The following is a 22,301-nucleotide window of genomic DNA, read 5'->3' as shown; positions in this document are numbered from 1 at the left end:
ATCAGATTTGGGAAGGTTGAATGTTTAAAAATGAGAAGGACACAGAGTCAGTGACTCAATCAATTCAGAATTATAAAGCTCACATAATCCTCTTCATACTCATTTTCAAGTGGTCCCTTGTCCTTGAACCGTATTCTCTATATAAATGTCTTCATATAGTGCACTTACCTGCTTGGTTGGTAGTGATGTTGACAGAGACGTGTTGAGGAGGGTAGGGACTTTTACTGGACACTCCATTTACTGCCTGGATCTCAAAGGTGTAGAATGTGTGTGCCCAGAGACTGCTGATGAACACTCTGGTTTCTGTGAGGCCTAGCTGCCGGGGAACAAACTCAACATTGTCATCACAGCGAGAGCAAGACTTGCGGTCAGCACTGCACTTCTTGCAGATTATGTTGTACATGATATCGTCACGGCCTCCTGATTCTCGTGGGGGATGCCACTCCAGGATGACTGAAGTTTCATTCACAATTGAAATCACATTCCTAGGCCCAGAGGGGACACCTGTAGCAAAGAAATAATGTGAAATAATCAATTAATCATGGATATGTAAATAGGTCAACTATATTATGTACAGAAGAGGAATGGATGTCTTCTTATCATATAATGAATGATATGATGAACTGCACACATGTGAGTAAAAGTCATAATCATGTTTCCGTTTCACAAGCAGAATCTAACAACTTAATTTTGTGTTGTGGAGCAGAGAGAGGCAGACTGTGTATCACTGCAAGACTGTTAGATTTCCAGGACAGATATAACTGAAGTAATGTCCCATTTCAGGCTGAAATGCAACATCTTTACACCTTATTTGTTTTCAAAATAAATAACTAAAACCAATGTTTATGTTTTAATGAGATCAGTAAATCAGTCTGTGCTCCATCTTTTGGAAAGGAATAAAGGGTGTAGTCATCCACTGGACTCTGCTCAGCCTAGGGCAGACCAATATATTACTGCTTGAATTTGTCCACATTGTAATGTAGAATGACTTTTTAATGGTACACTAGAGCCAACCTCCATGTAACGAGGAATGTTTGATCGGTGTTTAAGTTGAAAGAATTGTCTTTGCACATGAGGAATTAAAGTAAGTTCAGGTATTATGACCTTTCTGTTAATAGTGATGGTAATTACCCACTGAGCCAGGGGTTGGCACTGTGCTCTAATGCCTTCTCTCTTCCTTCCTCTTCAGAATGGAAGATTGACATCTATTCCACCTCTGACATCACTTCTGGATCTGACTCTTCCTATCTGGAGACCTTATGACCGGAAGCTTGGCCATTTTGAAATTAACTCTATACTGAGCTCTTGTCTGAAGAGATGCATCCAGAACTTGTTGTGTGTATTTCGTGTTTCTAAGTACTCCAATTATTCGGGGTCACTGGGGTGGTGCCCCAGCTCTTTGACATTGTCTTGCCTCCTCTTTACAGTATTATATATATATAGTTTCTCTTTCTTTGTAAAGTTTTAATTTCCCCCTGGTGAGAAATAAAGTACTGTACAAATCTATCTATCTACAGTACCTAGTTTAACCTGAAAGGATTTTCTCCATGTGCCTGAGATACTATTTGAAACATCTTAAGGAAATATTCCACCAAAAATTAATATTTTTTATATGTTATTTACTCCTTGTAGTTTGTAGTGATGGTCAAGAAACTTTTTGAATCTGATGTTTTAATAGTGAAAGTACATTATAAAATTTCTTTCAAAATGGTAAACAATGCTGGACAACAGCAAACAATATCAAAAACATCCATTAAAAAATCTCACATTATTAGTGGTGCATAATCTACATGTCGAATCATCCAGTTGTATGCTCACAACATGCAAAACACATGTATTTTTTGCTAAAACATTGTTACATAAATAACTAAGGAAAATAAAAGTAGTCCACAAACAGCGGGGTCGCACTTTTGAACTGAAAACCCACTCATTCTTTGACTCAAAGTGTGGATTATGCAAGCAAAGTGAATTTTTTCATGGACCTTTTTGACATTCTTTCCTGTTCTTCAATATTGATCTCCATAACCACCCATTTTATCAGAAACTTTGATATTAAGTCTTTTTTTTCCTACGGAAACGTGTGATTCGAAATTTTTGTTGACCACCACTAAAATCTATATAAAGAAATATCATTTTAGTGTGGAGCATTCTTTTAAGGTTACAAGTGATTAAAAAATGGAAACTATACCGAATTCACATTGTTCTGATGTATTCATACTCAGTTTTTTTGGTTCTTCCAGTGCCCTTTTAATATCAATGTCATTTAAAGTCAAAATATGTAATATAATATAAGTATGAAAAATGACAGACACACAGAGTGAATAGGTTTATTTCATATATGCTATGGGTGTAAGAGCACATGGTATGGTAACACTCAAAATATTCTCCAGGAACAGGATTAAAAGCAGAAGATTTCTGCTTCTTTAAATCATCTTGAGTGAGTTAAAGTCAGTTTGAATTTACTATCACATTCTGTAAATTTTTAATTTGTACTTGGGGACAAATAAAGTATAATCAATCAATCAATCAATCAATCTATCTATCTATCTATCTATCTATCTATCTATCTATCTATCTATCTATCTATCTATCTATCTATCTATCTATCTATCTATCTATCAGTTGTACTGCTCTAGCTTATAAACCCGACCTTAGTATAAAGTCCCAAAATCAGTAAACAACAGTTCCTCAAGAACAAACATCTGTCAGCTTTCAGCTTGTAAACATAAAATGGCAGCTGAAGATTTTTTATAAGTAAAGCAGGAGTTTCTTGAAGTAGGCAATCCAAAAGTGAAGTCACAAAAAGACAAATCCAGAAGAGAGGTCAAAAAACACAGCAAAGGTTCAAAATACAGGTAATCCAAAAAATAGGCATGATAACAATAATCAGTAGACTTCACCAAAACCACCCAAGTGCACTAAGCTTAACCACATGGGAATGTTTGTTTTCCCAGTGTTTATAGGACTGGGCATAGCCACTTGACAGTGATAGGCAGGTGGCCCCACCTCTTCTGGAACCACCCACGAGACACACGGAACACTGCAGATACACAGACACATAGAAACTAAATGATCAGTAATACTGATGTAACCAAAAGAAATAAAAATGATCAAGAGTGTCCACAAAAAGATATTAGTTCATCACAGGGCATAAACAGTCATACAAAAACATTCAAATGTGGAGTGACTTGGTGTGGGTATTCCTATCCAGACATTTCACCAGTCATGCTATGAAAGAACACATGGGAATCTGTAAAGTATTTGCCAAGGCCAGGATTGGTGTTACATAGTAGACTTTCTGTACCCATCTTAGCACTCTGTGGCTATTTTGGCCATACTGAATAGGACCATAATTTAGGTTAATGCCCTACATGAGAAACTGTAGCTCAAATCTGATTTATCACAGATTTCTCATAAGCACACCAATTATTGCTTACAAATGTACAAGGTCTAGCTACATTAGTTCTAGTGGTTTAAGTGTCCATTGCATGACTGAAATTACTATTAGATGAAAAGGATACATTTTGTATATGATATAGTTTATTTTCTAATATGTAAATCTCTACTTAGAAATAGCAAATCAAATAGCAGATTTCCGAAAGAGTCTATATGTGTCTTTCACATGATTTTGTAATTGCATCACACTTGTCATAGCGGGGCTGATCAGGTCTTAGGCATGTCAGAAGGAGATAAATGGGCCATGGTAATTGAGAAACCTCTTTTGTAATATTGGCTTGTCTACTTTGAATGGGCACTGGGGATATACACATTCTTATATCTATTTTGTTAACATTTTCTTTTTTGCCAAAGTGTGCTTTTATCAGCTGTTTCACCAGGAAAGCAGCAGGAGTTCACTGCCAAATTAGCCCTGGCAGGCACAAGAGAGGCCATGATTATGCCAGTGATTGACGTAATTGCAGGGATCTGTGTTAAGCCCTATACACAGACACACTAAATAGGCGCTTAAAGAGTTGCACATAAATTTGCTTGGATTTTCTCTCGGGAAGTGCATGTCATAAATGCGCGTTACCCAAATTCCTTGGTGTCACTCAGAACAGAACACTAAATTATAGTCAATATTCACAAAGAGAAGAAAGACACGGCTGAAACAGAAAGAGCGGGTGATTCTGTTTCGCTTAGTACATCTTGGGCTGTGATGTTACTTTACAGTAGTTGATTTTAAAATCAATCTGACAATGAGAGATTGATTAACTATCAGTCTTTATTTTACATGCTGTCTTTACCGTTGAGTACTAGCTGAAGGAGTTTAACCACTACTACTGATAAAATAGGAGAAAACCAGAAGACAAACTTCTTTAAATGGCATGAAAATAGTAGGAATGCACACAATATTGCAGCACCAAGTCAGAATGTAAAACTGTAAACAAAAAAGATTGATAATATTGAACCGTGTAATTATTTGCCTCACATTTCAAGAGCCTTTTGAGTGATGTTGGAAAGCATTACGATGGATAACGCACGTAATCTGAACAGAAAATTGACAATATGTGGAACACTATACTTGAATTCCGATTACTATAGAACAGAACACTAAAGTGCCCCAAATGTGTGCACGATTATAACCGCAAGGAAGATTCGAAATGACAGAAGAAAAACGTGCTGGATTTCCCTTTCAAAGTATAAGAAAGAATGGAGCATCTAGTTGAAATAACCCCTGCAGCAGATAAAGAATTAGTCTTCACATCCTACAATGGCATAACATTGTTTTTCTTTCTTCATTTTAAACCCTCTTTTTTCTTTCCCTCTGGTTTTTTACTCATCTGCAGTTGCTAAAGAAAATGTATATTTCTTTTTTCTTTTGCAGTATATTTCAGGCCATGTTTATTATACCCACCTTCAACATATCTTTCTCTACCACATCATTCCATGTAGTTTTTGGTGTCAGTCTCCTTCTTTCCTCTGGTCCTTATCACATTGTTTTCCTCTTGTCTCCAAACAGTACATGTGCAGCCCGTTTAAGTCTTTTAACCTTTAGGCTACTACTAATGTACTTATTTTCTACTTGATCCATCATGGAGTTTTCAACTCTTGAACTTTCTTCTTTCTTTCAATGCTTCTTCTAAGTTTCTGCCCAATACAAAACTGCTAGTGTTTTACATTTTTCTGGTTATCTTGTCAGCCATTATTTTTTCACATAGTTTTGCTATACTTTTCCTAATTTTTCACCTTGCTCCAATTCTCTTCCTAGCTTCTGCCTATAAATCTCTGGTCCATGGGATCAATGATTCTAAGTGCACCCGGGGCTTGTACCTCCTTTGCTTTCAGCTTCACTTTTCCATTCTTACTCCCTCCACCCTGCACTATTAAAATATTGCTTTTTTAATGGCATTTTATGGTTCTTTACTGGGTTGTATGGTTCTTCGTAGATCTATTGCTTGACAAAGCACCATTTCATTCTGGGATGGGTTTTTCATGTATGAACTTGATTTTTTGTGTCTTGAAAAACTTCCTAATATGTGGGGAAAAAAAATCCTGAAATCTTTAATGTATGGTAGGCTACCTTGCAGAATACTGTCAAATTAAGAAAACTTGGAGTTAGCCTGTACATATCTTTTAAAAATCATGAGCCATTAGTATTTTACGATCTGTTACCATATATTCATGGGTATTTGTTGTATGGATCTGTTACTGATCTAAATAAATAAAGGTTCTTTATGGAACCTGTTTGTACAATTTAGATCAGCTAACATCACATTATAATGTGACCTTGAGAGATGCTCTGGACACAGTGGCTCCCCTTAAAACAAAAGTGTTCAAAGCACATAGAAACTCTCCTTGGTTTAATGAAAACACTCAAGCTCTTAAACTAGAGTGTCGAAAACTGGACCGCAGATGGAGAACAACAAAGCTACAGGTTTTTCAAATTGCATGGACAGAGAGTGTTAATAAATATAAAAAAGCCCTCTTTAAAGCTCGCTCAGAATACTATTCTACAATAATTGATAGCAATAATAAAAATCCTCGGGTACTGTTTAGAACAGTGGCCAAATTAACAAATGGAAATTCAGATCAACAGTGAAAAATACCAACAGATATCAGCAGTACAGACTTTATGAACTTCTTCAATGAGAAAATTAAAAATATAAGATCCCAGATCTCAGCATCACAGTATAAACCGCATACTAGCTTAGAAGACCCTGCCTCACATTGTATTCAGCACTTTAGTAATTTTAATCTGTAACTGAGCAGGAAGTCTTAACTTTAATTTATAAAATGAAGCCCACTACTTGTTCCCTAGATCCAGTGCCAACAAAACTAGTAAAAAGTGCAATGGATGTTCTTGCAGCGAATATTCTAAACATTATCAATAGTTCATTATTGCATGGCACAGTACCTGATACACTAAAAGTGTCAGTCATTAAACCATTACTTAAAAAGTCAGACCTAGACCCACACATACTAAATAATTATAGGCCTATTTCAAATTTACTGTTTCTCTCTAAAATACTAGAAAAAGTAGTTTCCAATCAGCTTCAGTCACACCTTACGCATTACAATTTATTTGAGAAATTCCAGTCTGGTTTCCGCACTGGTCATAGTACAGAAACGGCACTAATGCGGGCTGTAAACGACATTCTGATATCCTCTGATAAAGGAAACTACGCTGTAATTATGTTGTTGGACTTAAGTGCAGCATTTGACACCATCGACCATTCTATTTTACTGTACAGGCTAGAAAATAATGTTGAGCTTACAGGCACCGTGCTCGCTTGGTTTAGTTCTTATTTATCAATTCGATTCCAATATGTACAGAAATGTGCTGACAGTACTCCATCATTATACACAGAAGTTCAATATAGTGTCCCGCAGGGCTCAGTAGTGGGACCTTTACTGTTTTCACTTTACATGCTTCCACTGGGATCTCTCATTAGGAAACATAATGTTAATTTTCACTCGTATGCAGATGACACCCAGTTATACCTTTCATTTAGATCAAATGAAGTTTCTCCGATGTTGTCTTTAATTAGTTGTGTTAGTGAATTAAAGGAGTGGATGAATGAGAACTACTTGTCTTTAAATACAGATAAAACAGAGATGTTAATTGTTAGAGGGAATGACGCTGATCACAACAATATTTTGCCATCATTTAACTCAGTTGGAATCCCCATTAATTTTACTGCATCAGCACACAATCAAGGAGTGTAAAGCGCATATTACAAAGTTGTCTAAAACATGTTTCTTCCATCTTAAAAATGTTAGGAAATTAAGGTGCTTTCTAAATAAACAGGATTCTGAGAAATTAATTCATGCATTTATTTCTAGTAGGATTGACTACTGCAATGCAGTGTTCACTGGATGTTCAAACTGTTCTTTATACAGCCTCCAGTTAATCCAAAATGCAGCTGCAAGAATTATTACAAGAACAAGAAAATATGAACACATTACTCCAGTTCTTAAATCCTTACACTGGCTACCGGTTAAGTTTAGGGCTGATTTCAAAATCCTCCATTTAACATATAAAGCATTAAATGGCCAAGGTCCGGCTTACTTGTCTGAACTTATCATGACTTACAAACCAGAGCGCACATTAAGATCTCAAGATGCTGGTCTGCTAATGATTCCAAGGATTAATAAAATAACAGTGGGAGGTCGAGCTTTTAGTTACAGGGCCCCTAAACTGTGGAAAGGTCTGCCTGCTACTATAAGAGATGCCCCTTCGGTCTCAGCTTTTAAATCCCGGCTGAAGACTCACTACTTCAATTTAGCATATCCTGACTAGAGCTTCTGATTAACTGTACAGACTGCATCTCTGTTGTTAGTCATTAGCACTAAAACATAAGTAACATGATAGTTATAATTGGATACTAACCCTCACCTATTCTGTTTCTCTTCTCAGTACTCAAATGTGGCACTTGGTGCCACGGCCCACCTGCCAAGTTGCTTTGCCTGCCTAAGATAAAGTCATCCTGATGGAGAATCACAGGAATCATGGGAAAGAGGGGTCCTTTCATCGGATTGGCTAGCTCAGCGTTGTTTCAGCCGTGGAATGGCCAAATGGGGGAGGCAGCTTGATGGATGAGGTCTCCAGGACTCTAAACAAATCCAAATCATATTATGTGATATCATCTACTGTTAAATTCTGCTCGTACTTCTAAAATTTTTATTTCTATACTGTATTGAGGATTTGTTCTGTTCTGTGTATTGTATTGTATTGTATTGTATTGTATTGTATTGTATTGTATTGTATTGTATTGACCGCCTTCTTTTGACACCCACTGCACGCCCAACCTACCTGGAAAGGGGTCTCTCTTTGAACTGCCTTTTCCAAGGTTTCTTCCATTTTTTCCCTACAAGGTTTTTTTTTTGGGAGTTTTTCCTTGTCTTCTTAGAGAGTCAAGGCTATGGGGCTGTCAATAGGCAGGGCCTGTTAAAGCCCATTGTGGCACTTCTTGTGTGATTTTGGGCTATACAAAAATAAATTGTATTGTATTGTATTGTATTGTACATGGGTCTTTTGGAAAACGAAAATGGTTCCCCTATAGCAATGCTATGAAGAACCAGACTGGCAATTTTATTTTTAAGAGTGTAGACACAGAAAAAATATTGAGTTTTTGATCTATTTATCTTCATTCTATGCACATCTAGAGCGTCTCGTCATTTCCCTAATTCAATTTCCAGTTCCTCCATGGTACCGTCACGTAACTACAAAAAATGCTGACCACAGAAACTATTTCTTCTCTTCCTTGCTGATTTCATCTAATGTAAGTATATGTAATAAGAACTTTATAAAATTTATACAATTTTAACTAATGTTTAATAACATTAATTATTCCAATCATTTTAAAATTAATCATATTTTAAACATTAATTTGTTACTTCACAGTTTTTTATGGCAATGCAGATCTCCTCACCTGATCAAAGATATGGGGACAGTCTTGACGATCTTTTTTTGCTGGATACATTATTGTAATATGGTGCTACATGAGTATGGGCGTTGTTGTGTGGAATTTGTACAGCAATAGGCAAAAGGCCCTGGTGTGTGCAGCTCTGCATGGTGCCATTCTGTACTTTGCTTGATTTAATTCACTTTCCTTATGTATAGTTTAACTTGCGTTATCTGATACATTTAAACATGGTGCAATTTCCTTGCCACTGAATAAATTAAGTTCATTTACTTTGTATTTCCAATAATACAGGCACAAAATCTGAGATAATGACATGTTTACTTTTCACTTGAATTAATGTTAGTTAGCACTGTAATGCTTAGTGGGCGGCATGGTGGAAAAAGGTGTTAGTGATTCCACCCTGCAGCTTCAGTCACCTCAGTTTGATTTCCAGCTGGTACAGTTGAAATGTTCTCACTGTATCCTTGTTCATTTTCAGTGAGTACTATGAACTTTGTTAGTTACTACAAAAATAAACAAGTTGGTGTAAAAATGAACTCTAAATCGATTGTGTGTGTGTGGGCCTACGTGTGCCCTATGATGAAGCAGTGTCTTATACAGATTGGTGTTTTCCTTGCGGCTAATGCTATTTCGTTTAGTCTCCAGCTCTTTGAATTCCTGGAAGTGAAGGGCAATTTAAAAAATGAATGGGAAGAAGAACTAATCAGAAAGGGAGGTATTCTAATTTAAGGATCACAACATTGGTGAAGTTTTCATGTCATTCCATGTGTTTTAGGTAAACTTATGGGTCTTTACTGGTTGCATATCAGTGTTTGGCCTGCAATATACTGAAACCTTGGCTTCTGTCTTGCATCCAGTGTTGCTGACAGATGCTCTAGATGTCTACAACTGGAATAAGCAGATTTAAAAGTATTTTATATCATGTTATGCAAACTATAGAGGCTCAAGAGAGGCTTAGCTGTGGGAAGCATTCTGGACACCCTGGAAGCAGAAATGAAGGAGAGAATTAAAACAAAACTTAGTGCCATTATGAACAATGCTGCACATTCCTCTCTCTGACACACTAACATTGAGGACTTTCAGCTAATGAAGTCTTCAGAAGAAGTGTGCCAAGAAACTGTACTGGGCCTCCTTTATACCAACAGCAATATGCCTGCATGATGCCTCACTGTGACTGGGACTGCCAAGTACGAACTTTTTCTTTTCTTTCATTATAATTTTCTTGCTTCATAGTCATTCTGGTATGTGTTCAGAACATAGTGTGTGTGTGTATATATTTATTTATTTTATATATATATATATATATATATATATATATATATATATATATATATATATAAAGAGCTTCTGTAAAAAGCCAAATTTCCCCCTGGGGACAGAAAAAGTTTGACCCACGAAGTACAGTCATAAATAGAAAGCTTCTTAGTTTGTAAATTTATAACTGCAATTTAAAATAAACTGGCATATTGTACATGCATAATTTTTATATGGAAAAATTATACATTCAAATTTAAATTACAATATTTCAGCTTCAATTTATTCTTATTAAGTGCACTTACATTTATGAGTCCAGCATTCTATTACAATAATTAAAATTATAATATGAAAAAGTGGAATATGACGTAACACTAAACAGAACAGTGCAGCATAAAATGAGAAGCATTAAAATTAAACAAAAACAAAATTAAAAAAAAGATAACCAGTTAATCAATTACACAGGTGATGATTTCACTAAAAACAGATGTAGCTAGTATTTGCATTAGGAATATTTTTGTCAGTGAGTTGACATGATCAGTTAAGAACATTTTGAATGATATGCTTACGCTTTGAACAGGAATATTTTTGCTGCCTAAGTTAATGGTGTAAAAAGAGCATTTACCAATGGCAGCTTCAAAGGGGCAAACACTGATTTGCATACTTTTGATAACCGAATTGGTTCAGCAAAAAAAAAAAAAAAATCCAATTTGAATCCTTTGCTGGCTGTTTTGCTTTCAAGCTCTGCACAGGGCATGCAAAATGTTACCTAGTGATTGTTCTGAACAGTTTGAAAAACACAGCTATCTTTTATTTATGTAGCCTGAAAACTATTAAGATAAAAGCATTGGGTGATCTGGAGGATTTCCAATACAAAATCTAGGTTCAGTTGAATACCCCTTGACCTTTCTTTTATATATATATATATATATATATATATATATATATATATATATATATATATATATATATATATATATATATTACTGTGAACGCACAGTTCCATACAAAGATTTTTGTATCTTTTTCATAAACTGGGGGATGGCTACTGACATTAAGCTTAAAGATTATATATTGTACAAGTATAAAGAAAGAATTAAAGAAAAAAGGACTCATTATATTAAATGTTATTGATAACATTTGCTGCAGTTCTACAGTGCCTATACGCGAGCCGCCACTGGTTGCTGATCATGTCATTCTGTTTATGACTGCAGTGTACCCATCTTCTGATGGTTACTTCCAGCAGGATAACATATCATGTCACAATGCTTAAATCTTCTCTAACTGGTTTCTTGAGCATGACAATGAGTTTGCTGTACTCAAATGGCTTCCATAATTACCAGATCTCAATCCAATAGATCACCTTTGGGATGTGGTGGAAAGGGAGATTCACATCATGGATGTGCAGACGACAAATCTGCAGCAACTGCATGATGCTATCATGTCAATATGGACTCAAATCCCCGAGGAATGTTTCCAGCACCTTTGTGAATCTACGCCACAAAGAACAACGGCAGTTCTGAAGGTAAAAAGGGATTCAACCCGGTACTAGCAAGGTGTACCTAACAAGGTGGCTGGTGAATATATATATACACTATATATATGTGTGTGTGTGTGTATGTGTATTTATTTATTTATATATGAAATGTGTTTTTCATTTGCACCATATCAGCCGATTGAGGGAACACAGTGCAAACTTCCCTCTCATTCCCCCTAAGTACTGCAACAGTCAAAACCTTCAGACCTCTGCCTGCCTCTAATGAAACCCCTTGAGCAAAGTAATATTTAGAATATGTATTTCTTCTCGATTAATTATTCTCCATTTTTCTCTGCTGGTTTTGTCTCTTTGATGTGAAGCCAACGATTGGATATTAATGTGCTTTACTTTCACATGCTCACCAGCCCCGTCTCCCCCACACTGCTCCTGCTGTTCAGCTTTTCTGCTGACTTATTCATTTTCCTCAAAACGAAATGTAATACTCGGGGATATAAGAGCACTTAATGAGCATATGCAATCAGACACTGTGTATCATCTTTAATAAACACCAACTTCTGCTGCAGTGTCTTTTTTTTTTTTTTTTGACTAAAGGCTTATTCCTGTTACAGATGCTGCTTATTTCAAGATAAGGAAAAGACACATCAATGCCCTGAAAATATTTTGTTTGGAAGTAATATTTATTTTGAGATGTGAACTGCTTGCATGACTGCCAGCTCAGCTTTGATCCTTTGAATGAAAGCAAAGTTGGTTAAATGTATATTTTATTTCGAAAGGACTAGATGAAATTTTAGTGATGAAGTTGTGCCTCTCCCAGGATCAGTTCCTGCCTTGCATCAAGTGCTTCTCGAACAGGCTCTGGGTCCCTTTGACCTTGAATTGGGACTAAGTGGTTTACAGAGTGAGTGAATGAATGGTTGCATTTTAAAATACCACGGGAGGGTGAAATACCTCACAAGGCAACAGAAGTCTTGAACTTGTGACAAAGTGTGTGATTTTTTTTTTAGCATCTAATATACCCTAATATAACCTGAAGAATCGGTTGAGAACGACTGGACATGACTCCACCAGATTGTCATCGAAAGTGCCACAACTACAATCGGTCGAAGACGAGGCACATATTGAGAACGCTGGATAAAAGATAACACCTGGGACCTAATCGATGCACAGCGCTGCTTGAAACAAGATCGTGATCGGGAGCCCCTAGGAATGGTCTCACCACGGCAGAGGAGTGCTACCGAGCTGCCAATTGAATAGTCAAACAAAGCTGCCGCCAAGATAAGCGCGATTGGATCGAAAAGAAAGGACATGAGGCGCAAGAAGCCGCAGACAGGAATGACACTAAAACACTATACAGGATCGAGAGCTGAGTGACGCGCCCAGCGGGAGAGGTGTACCAATTAAAGCTAAGGACGGTCACCTGTTGCTAACCACCGAAGCACAAGAAAAACGATGGGTTGAGCACTTCACTGAGCTCCTGAACCAACCAGAACCCATATCAACATTCGCGGACGATCTCTTAACACCGGCACACGACCTTCCAGTCGAAGTTGGACCGATCACATCAGCCGAAACCAAGTCGGCGATTGCAGCCCTCAAGACTGGTCGTGCACCCGGCATGGACAAAATCGCTCCCGAAATGTTAAAACATGCAGGACAACCACTTATAGACCGTCTTACATCTCTCCTTAACAGGTGCTGGGAAACAGCGACCGTCCCAGAAGACTGGCGAAATGGGGTCATTGTAAAAATTCCAAAGAAAGGGAATCTCTCCGACTGCAACAACTGGCACGTAATTACCCTCCTCTCCGTCCCAGGTAAAGTGCTTTGCTCCATCCTGCTCCGACGCCTACGCCAAGCTGTTGACCACCTACTCCACGAGGAACAAGCAGGGTTCCGCAACGGGAGATCCTGCTCCAAACAAATCTTTGTCCTACGGACAATCATTGAACAAAGTACCGAATTGCAGCAAAAACTGTCTATAAACTTTATCAACTTTACTAAGGCCTTCGACAGTATTCACCGAGAGACACTATGGAAAATCGCCGGAGTCTATGGCATCCCAGTGGAGTTCGTCAACATCTTACGAAACATTTACCATGAGTCAAGCTGTTACGTACGCACGGACTATGGCATCTCCGAGGCCTTCCGGATTGACACGGGCGTGTGCCAAGGCTGCATCATTTTGCCATTTCTATTCCTCCTGGCACTTGAATTCATCATGTGCCACACACTTGGACACGCCAACCATGGCCTTCAGGGCTGCAATGGGAGACGAATAGCATCTCATTGAACTACTACAACATGAGGCGGCAAAAATCGGGCTCCGAATTAGTGAGGCCAAGAGCAAGGTCATGCGCATCGGCTATGCCCGTGCAAAAATCCCGGTCTCCATCAGCCAACAACAGCTTGAGGAAGTCGACCGCTTCATCTACCTCGGCAGCACCATGGCACCTGACGGGGGAACAGACATTGACGTAGCTTGCCGTATTGGGAAAGCGTCATCAGTAATGCGACAACTGGGACCAATATGGTGATCCAACGTCATTACACTGCCAACGAAGATACGACTGCTAAACACGACCGTCATCCCTACTGCGATATATGCGAGCGAAACTTGGAAGTCATCTGCAGCGATCACGAGACGCCTGAACGTCTTTCAACAACGCTGTCTATGGTGAATACTGAAGGTCCCCTACCGGGACCACATCAGCAATGATGAAATCCTTCAACAAACAGCTACCCAACCTCTAGCGAGCACTGTAGCGGAACACCGCTTTCAATTTGCTGGCCACATCCTCCGGCAACCGATACATCGCCTTCCAAAGATCGCTATGAGCTGGAAGCCCGCCCATGGCACACGAAAGCGTGGCTGCCCAAAACAAACATGTCGACGTTCTTTCAACGAAGACCTATGCGCTATAGATATATCATGGGACGAAGTCGAAACCGCTGCTGCTGACCGAATTCGTTGGCGATCTCTTGGCGCCCAATGCGCCACCTGGCGTGGGAAGAACTAAGTCTAAGTAAGTAATATACCCTCTGTCATACCATTTTAATCCAGAGCCTTTCAAATGTAGCCCTACTATTAATTCTTAATTTCTTTACATTATATTTCATTTTTCCTTTCCTAATATTTTCACTCCATTTCACCATTAAATTGGTTCACTGCCATTTGCAATATTAGAAACATGTCCCATAAAACACTGTCATCTTTTTTTAGATAAGTTAGCCTCATAAGTGAATGCAGGCCTGTGTGCTAACAAGTCCTGTAATGGACTGGTACTTAATTTATAGCTTTTCCTGCCTTTTGCCCCATGCTGCTGAAATATGCTGTGCTGCTTGTGACCCTGAACAGGAATAAATGGGGTTTAATATTGGATGAATGTTTTCTGATGTGGCTGAAAGAAAGAATGTAACCTCAGACTGGCAATCAAGAGGCAATATGTGTAAACAATAATTAGTTAAATTAATTTATTAAACATTTAAATAAATTTAAAAAAATCAATACTAAAGAAACAAATAGTTTTTGTAATTATAATTTGCTTAAACAAAAGCATTCTAGAAGAATAAGGAAATAAATCAAGAAACAACCTACTTCGAATAAACAGGGATATAGAGAGAAATAAACAGGAAATCTTCTAAAAAAATAATGAAATAAAAAATCAGTATACTAATAACAAAGAAGGAGGAGAAAAAAACAAATAAAAAGAAATAAAAAAAGCACAGAAATAAATTAACAAACAAAACAAAGAAATATTAAATACCATTATCAGACTATAAAATCATAAATCTGAAGTCAAAAATACCAAAAATTATAATCTAAATCCGAGACTGATGTCTCAAATTACTAAGCCTTTTTGTCTTATTTTTTTTTTATTTTTGTTTTTACTAATGGCATGAGTGCAGCTAAGCTTGCTAATACCACAGCCAGGTAGGTGTTATGCCTCATGTTTGAAGTTCATCTTTTTGTCTTTTTTGTCATTAATTGCTTTTGCTGTTTTAACATAATATTGTTTTTTTTTTATTTGTCTGGTCATGTAAATTTTATTTTTATTTATTTTCGTTCTATATTTATTTGCAACCTTTATCAGTTTTTGATCAAGCTGCCCTGTGGGACATCATGAGACTTTGCGGGATCCCCTCAAGGTGGCTGGATATCATGGCTGGCCTGTACATTGGTACTGTGAGTGCTGTGCAGATTGGAGGCAGAACCTCTGCATTTTTCCCAGTTGATTCTGGGGTTCATCAGGGATGTGTTCTTGCTCCTACTCTGTTCAGTGCTTGCTTGGGTCTTGGGCAAGGTTGTGGGGTCCAACGGCTGTGGGATATCTGTTGGTGGAGAAAGATTCACAGATCTTGACTTTGCTGACGATGCTGTGATCTTTGCGGAGTCAATGGAGGCTCTGATCGGGGCACTCGAGAGACTGAGCGAGGAGTCTGAGTGTCTGGGCTTATGAGTGTCCTGGATAAAAACCAAGATCAAGGCCTTTAATGACCTCTTGGGCACAGTAGACGGATTGGGTGAGCGTGGGGGGTCATGAAGTAACTGGAATGGGGTGTGTGGTGCTCCTGATATCTATGCAAAAGGATGAAGGTCCAAGTCTTTAGATTCCTGGTGATTCTTGTCTTGCTATATGGTTGTGAGACATGGACGCTATCCAGTGACCTGAGACAAAGACTGGACTCCTTCGGTACTGACTCTCTTCGGAGAATCCTTGGGTACCGCCGGTTTGACTTTGTGTCGAATGAGTTGTTGCTCACGGAGTCCTGAATGAGGCACATTACCTGCATTGTGAGGGAGTGTCAGTTATGGCACAATGGATCCGGCTCACATGATCCTCATTGTTGAGGACCCAAGTGGCTGGACCAGGCCAAGGGGTTGCCCATGTAACACCTGGCTGAGGCAGATAGACGGTCATTTCCGGAGGGTGGGAATGGACTGCGTATCTGCCTAGGGGGTTGCCAACGAGGATCCCAAGCTGTTTCATTGTGTGGTGGGTGCGGCAACGCACTGTACTACTGCATGCTCCCCAACCTATTTCTATGTGTGAGAATATGTTCTTTCATGTTATCTTCATTTTGTGGATCCCCAAGAGACCGGGTTACCCATTCATCATATTTAAAGATCGCTCCAAGTTGTACTGTATAAAGGCTGCTGGGAATTGAAGTCCAAGGCGGTTAATTTTGATTTTGCTCTGGTGTTTGGTGGAATTGTAAATATTGTCTTCTCCATGATTTATGATTTTTTTTTGGTTTTCAACTTCTTGTAACTGTGGATTTGGATCAGGGGCAGATACACCATCACAACGTTCTGGGTCTGTGCAAAACTCGTTTAAATGTTTGAGTATCCACCTGCCGAAATGACCAAGGGAGAATTCCCATTCTTTGAAACCATTAAGTTACAACAAAGTTGAAACGAACCCAGGGCAATCAAGTGTCACAGCAAAATAAAATACTGCCCTTCATTAAATGTGCGTGCTGCATTGTTAAGTATAATCAAGTCTCCCTTAAGAAGCTGAGTTACCCAGGGGTTTGGGTGAGAGGTGTGTGAATGGAGGGTGTTAATCTGTTCTTGAATAAGATACTATTTCGGATTTGGCAACCTCTTTTTTGCTCATTACAGTCTTTTGTGTATTTTCCTCTTTTTTTTAATTAACATACTTTTTTATAAGATTTTGTGGACTTGTCCTTGCTACAGCCAGCGTTTACGTGGTTCTTCCTCTGAAGGGACATAATATAATGTTTTTTTAAGTCTTTTTCTATTGGTTTGAATTTAAAAGCCTGACGTTCACTTAAAAAAAATTAAATCTAAGCCATGTTAAAAGTATTTAAATTATGACATTAAGTGTAGTTTTCCTTATTGTAAGAATGACTGATTTATTCAAAAATTTGTATTATGATTATTTAGATTATTTTAAGAAATCTTGTGAGATAAATTTTTCATACCCCTTTGGAAGATTTTTTTTGTTAAATAAAAGTAAAACAACTCCAATTCAAACTTTTTTTTTGCCTGGTTTTTGCATATGTATTTTCTGCAGTGTTCCTTCTGAGGCCTAGTCTGGTCTGAAGCCTTCTGTTTTCCTGGGGCCAGGCTTGCCTTATAGTGAAATTTGTTTTGTGGACTATCTTGCAGGCTTTGTCCCTTTATTTTGTTTTTTTTTTGGCTGCCAGAGTAATCATAAGAGTAAGTGTCTTATATAAGACTCTCAAGTAGCTACAACCCTAATGAATGCAACACTATAAAGTCCTAAACCATAATGAGGCGATGTCCTTCAAGACAAAGAACACAATTAAGCCTGAGGGAATCAGGAGAAAATAAATGAATACAATATAAAATATAAACAAGACAATCGTTAAGGAGCAGGGAAAAATGACACATACAATAAAAAGCATAAACATGGTAAGGCCTGGCAGTATTAATAACATTAAAGTTTTAGACTAGACTTTATTTTTGAGTATTAATTTTTTTACCTGCTTTTACCTGCTTTCCTATGTTTGAACCCTGTCCCCAACCTATTATTTTCTTAAAATATATTGTATAATTATTTTATTTTTACTTATTCTCCAGTTTTCAAATTTTTACTCAGCCATTGGCAGCAGTCATTGTGATTTTAAAGGTGTAGGTATCCAGTGCAAGAGCTGCATTCAATAAATACACCAAGAAAATATAATTAGAAGCATCTTCCAGTCTGCATAACTTACTGTTTGTTACTGCTTGTAATTTACTTAATTTAATTTCAGGTTGGACATGAAAACCTTGCCACTGAGGAGCATGACATAGTTGAATGCATTTGCTGCAGGCCCAGGACTATCTTAACTTATGGGCAGAATGAGCACTGGCCAGGTACACCAGGAGCATAGGGGGCTACAATGTTTCTGATGCCTCTGTATGTTTCTGTTTTGCTATCAAAGCAGGGGTCCCCAGCGCACTGCTTAGCCCAATGATGCTGTTAAGAAGGCCCTGGTTGCAGCACTATATACCGTATAACTTCTGCTGTTAGTTTCTCCAGCAACAGGTTAACTTTTAAGCTTGAACTCACAGCTCCAGAATGTATTATTGGCTTTTCCATTCAAGGCAAAGGCAGTGAGAATGTGCCTCCTAAAGTTCTACGTATGCTTTCCTTTCTAAATAGAAGCAACCAGGTTTTCACATTAGAAATGGCTACTTCTTCCTTTGCATTTTCCTCCTATAGATTTGGATCACTGTCTCTCATAAAACATACTGTAGACCATTTGTTTCAGTTCCAATGCCCTCCAGCTTCCTGTAGACATTCATTCCAGGATAAGCATTCTGATCATGTTGCCCTCCATGAGCTACAAAGAACAGCCTGCTTTGCTGGGTCTTGATTTTGCTTTTGATTTGGCCATCACTGGACAAGATGATTTTGATTTGATGGAAGTTAGGTCTTAGGTGGCAGATTCTGAAATTTCTGATGTATTATGTATCAGACTCTCTCAGTCACCAGACATGCATTTGAAGATCATATCTCGAGTGAAGAAAATTGTCACGCTACACCTTTTTTTGGTGTTGATTTTCCCTTAGCCCTCCCCAGCCATTTCTGTCCTCTCAAGATCGTTTTCTCTTAGACAAAGTTATCAATTAATCACTTAAGTATTTAAGAAAGCCTTCTATTTTATCCCTGGGCTTTTTTAAGACTTTCCTTGAGTTTTTTTTATTATTTTTTATTTTGTACTGTGATTATGTTTGTTTTGATCTCTGTGATATGACATTTTCTCCAGCTTCCTTGTTTTGTCTTGCCCTTTTATTCTTGGTTTTGTTTGCTAGTGCACTGACCTTTGCCTTTTCTAACCATGTCATTTTACATTTCTAACCTATCCATCTCTCAGTTACAGATCCACATCTGATGAATTTTACTTTCCTTGTTTTCCAAACAAGAGCAAGCAGAAGACCAACTGAAAAAGAAACTTGGTAATTAATGGAGAAGATGTTGGAAAACTGGCACAGTGACATTTTTTTTCATTGTTGGCTCAGTACTTGCTTTGTGAACAAAAAAACAGGTGCCTCGTGATTCATGTGGACTTATTACTTAATTAGTAAATGTGGGTATTATATGGTGTGTTCTATTTAACTCTATTATATCTATTACCTAGTCATAAATTTATTTATCCATTATAGAACCTGCTTAATCCAATTCAGGGTCACTGGGGTCAAAGGCCTCTTTTGGAAACATATTACTCAGGTCAAGAACTGTCCTTAGGTTGGATGCCCATCCATTACATGAAACACTCATGCACACAACCAATCTTAGTCAGACTGTACCTGTTTAACACAACACAGGCATGTGTAGGCTCCACACAGACCGTGCCCAGAGTGGGATTCAAGCCCAGGACTCTGGGTCTTTTAGGCAGCAACGCTGCCCTCTATATAACTATGCTGACCATATGTTAAAGACTATTTTTAAATGTGTACAATGCATAGAATTATTAAATATAAATGAAAAAAATAAAACTGCTGCACCTATTAGTAATTTGGATTCGTGGTCATCTTTTTGTCTAGGTGTCATGAGTGTCACTCGGCATTTTACTCCCCACACTGCATAAAACAATTCAAGAGCTGCTCATCTAAATATCTTGAGTGTTTTGCTATGTTACTGACTCGAGATTTTACTTTCATTGCTATATTCAGTGAAGATTGTTTGGATCATAGTTTGAGACTTAATATAATAAGAAAGATCCAATTAGGATCATCTGGGGTCTCATGTATAAATGGTGTGTATGCACAAAAATGTTGCGTACACCCATTTCCACGCTCAAATCATGATATATAAAACCTAAACTTGGTGTAAAGCCACACATATTTTCATGCTACCTCAAACCCTAGCGTACACAAGTTCTCCGCTCAGTTTTGCAAACTGGCGGCACCCAGCGTCAAAGCAGTGCTTTTGTTCCAGTGTGGTTTCCCTTTCTTTTTTAGATCCACATCCCTGATGCGGCTTTATCATATACACTGAAATTAACCGCATATTGTTTATTAGTTTAATGCATGTGATTGTAATTAACCTGTAACAAAATAATGGTCCACGGAATGGACAAACTATTCCAAATACCATAGCTGCTTTAGTGTTGTTACTCTCACTTTACCTTCTTCTTCTTCTTTCAGCTGCTCCCATTAGGGGTTGCCACAGTGGATCATCTTTTTCCATATTACTCTCACAGCACCACTTGGAGTATTTATATCATTGTATCTGAGTGGGGAATCACAGTTCTACAGCAGCTGATCGGAAAGAGAATTATCGGTATACAGCATCTAGCACACGCTGCCTCAGCCATGCTGTCTATTGAACTGCTCTCATATGACAAACGCTTCAGAGCCTTTCCTGTACTGACCTTGCGGTTCAGAAACAGTTTCATCCAAAAAACTATAAACGTACTCAATCAGTCCATCAAATGCTACTTGTAGAACTGGGTGTACTTATAAGTACAATTACCTCACTGTAAACTTGCGATACAGTTATAATATTGCACAATCTGAGCCATTTTAGAATGTATTTACATATGATGATGATATCATTTTAAGATGAAATGCAGCAAAATATGCTTATTACATTATACAGATAAAATGTTAACTTCATTTAAATAATCTATATTGTTAATAATTAAAAATGTGAGGAAACAGATTGTTCCTGCCTCGCGCTGTATTCTTGCTGGGACTGGTGCGACACTGGAAGGATCGATGGAGAGAATAATTAAACATGTACTTAGAAGATACAGGTAAAATTCCATTACAATGAACTCCCAGGGACCTAAAAAATATTTCGTTGTTATGAAAATTTTGTTGTAATGAGATTCTGCATTTGTTGCTATAGTGCTTTCTTTAACTTGCGTCCAGGCATTTGCAATCATTTCAATAGCTTCTTTCGCGTTAATTTTAATCTCCTCCTGCCTACAAGTTATGCTGACGAGAATTTTTCTCAGCATTTCCTTGTGATAATACACTTTCAGGGTGCGAATGATGCCCAAACTCATTGGTTGAAGGGCTGCCGTGCAATTGGGTGGGAGGAATTCGACGTGAACATTATCTAAATGTGGAAGCATGTTGTGGGTAGCACAGTTATCAATCAGAAGCCGAATCATCCTTTTTTTTTCTTCATATTGTGAGGTTTCTGAACTCTTTTGAGACCCCCCCACTCCCCACCCAACGGGAACGACACGCTAAAGTGCGTCCTGAAGCGCGATTGCAGCGTCTGTGGAAGATTGTTTGTCCATTGCTGGGGCAGGGCAATAGGAGGCTCACAACGCTGCAGTGAAGCACCACAGAAGCAAATCATAAAAGATTGGGGTTGCGCTATAAGTCTGTCTTGCACCCCAAAACACGAGGCTGAGTGTCAGTAGTTTAGCAAAACCAGCTTTATTGAGCTTGAAACAGGAACGGCACAGTTATTTATTGTAGCGGGATCTGCCACTCTGCTATACACAGACACAGCAGTCAGGCAGGGTCGTGCAGGTCAGTGATCAAGTAATCCTGCTATCTGCATTTACAATTTACGTGCTCCTAACCTTGAATCACCCATCGAGATCTTTTCTGTTTACTTTGGCGGAGAGACGCAGCATATCTGAGCCGGCTATTGCCCCATACAGACGCGGAGATCGCACTTCGGGACACTCTTCAGCTTGCTGTCTAGTTGGGGGAGGTCCTACGAGAGTTTACAAACCTCACATTT

General features: G+C 38.2%; 1 protein-coding gene across 2 annotated transcripts in view; it reads right to left on the bottom strand.

Moving 5' to 3' along the window:
• Positions 1-22,301, bottom strand: part of LOC114646558 (ephrin type-B receptor 1) — a 703,356-nt gene that overhangs the window by 244,537 nt on the left and 436,518 nt on the right. For both annotated transcript variants that reach the window (XM_028794808.2, XM_028794809.2), the window contains exon 5: positions 169-504. In XM_028794808.2, the coding sequence (XP_028650641.1) occupies positions 169-504 (336 nt within the window). The remainder of the gene's footprint in view (positions 1-168; positions 505-22,301) is intronic.

This window comes from Erpetoichthys calabaricus, chromosome 2 (genome assembly GCF_900747795.2).
Source record: "Erpetoichthys calabaricus chromosome 2, fErpCal1.3, whole genome shotgun sequence".
NCBI classification, from domain to species: Eukaryota; Metazoa; Chordata; class Cladistia; order Polypteriformes; family Polypteridae; genus Erpetoichthys; species Erpetoichthys calabaricus.
This window is presented reverse-complemented; position numbering and strand designations above follow the sequence as displayed.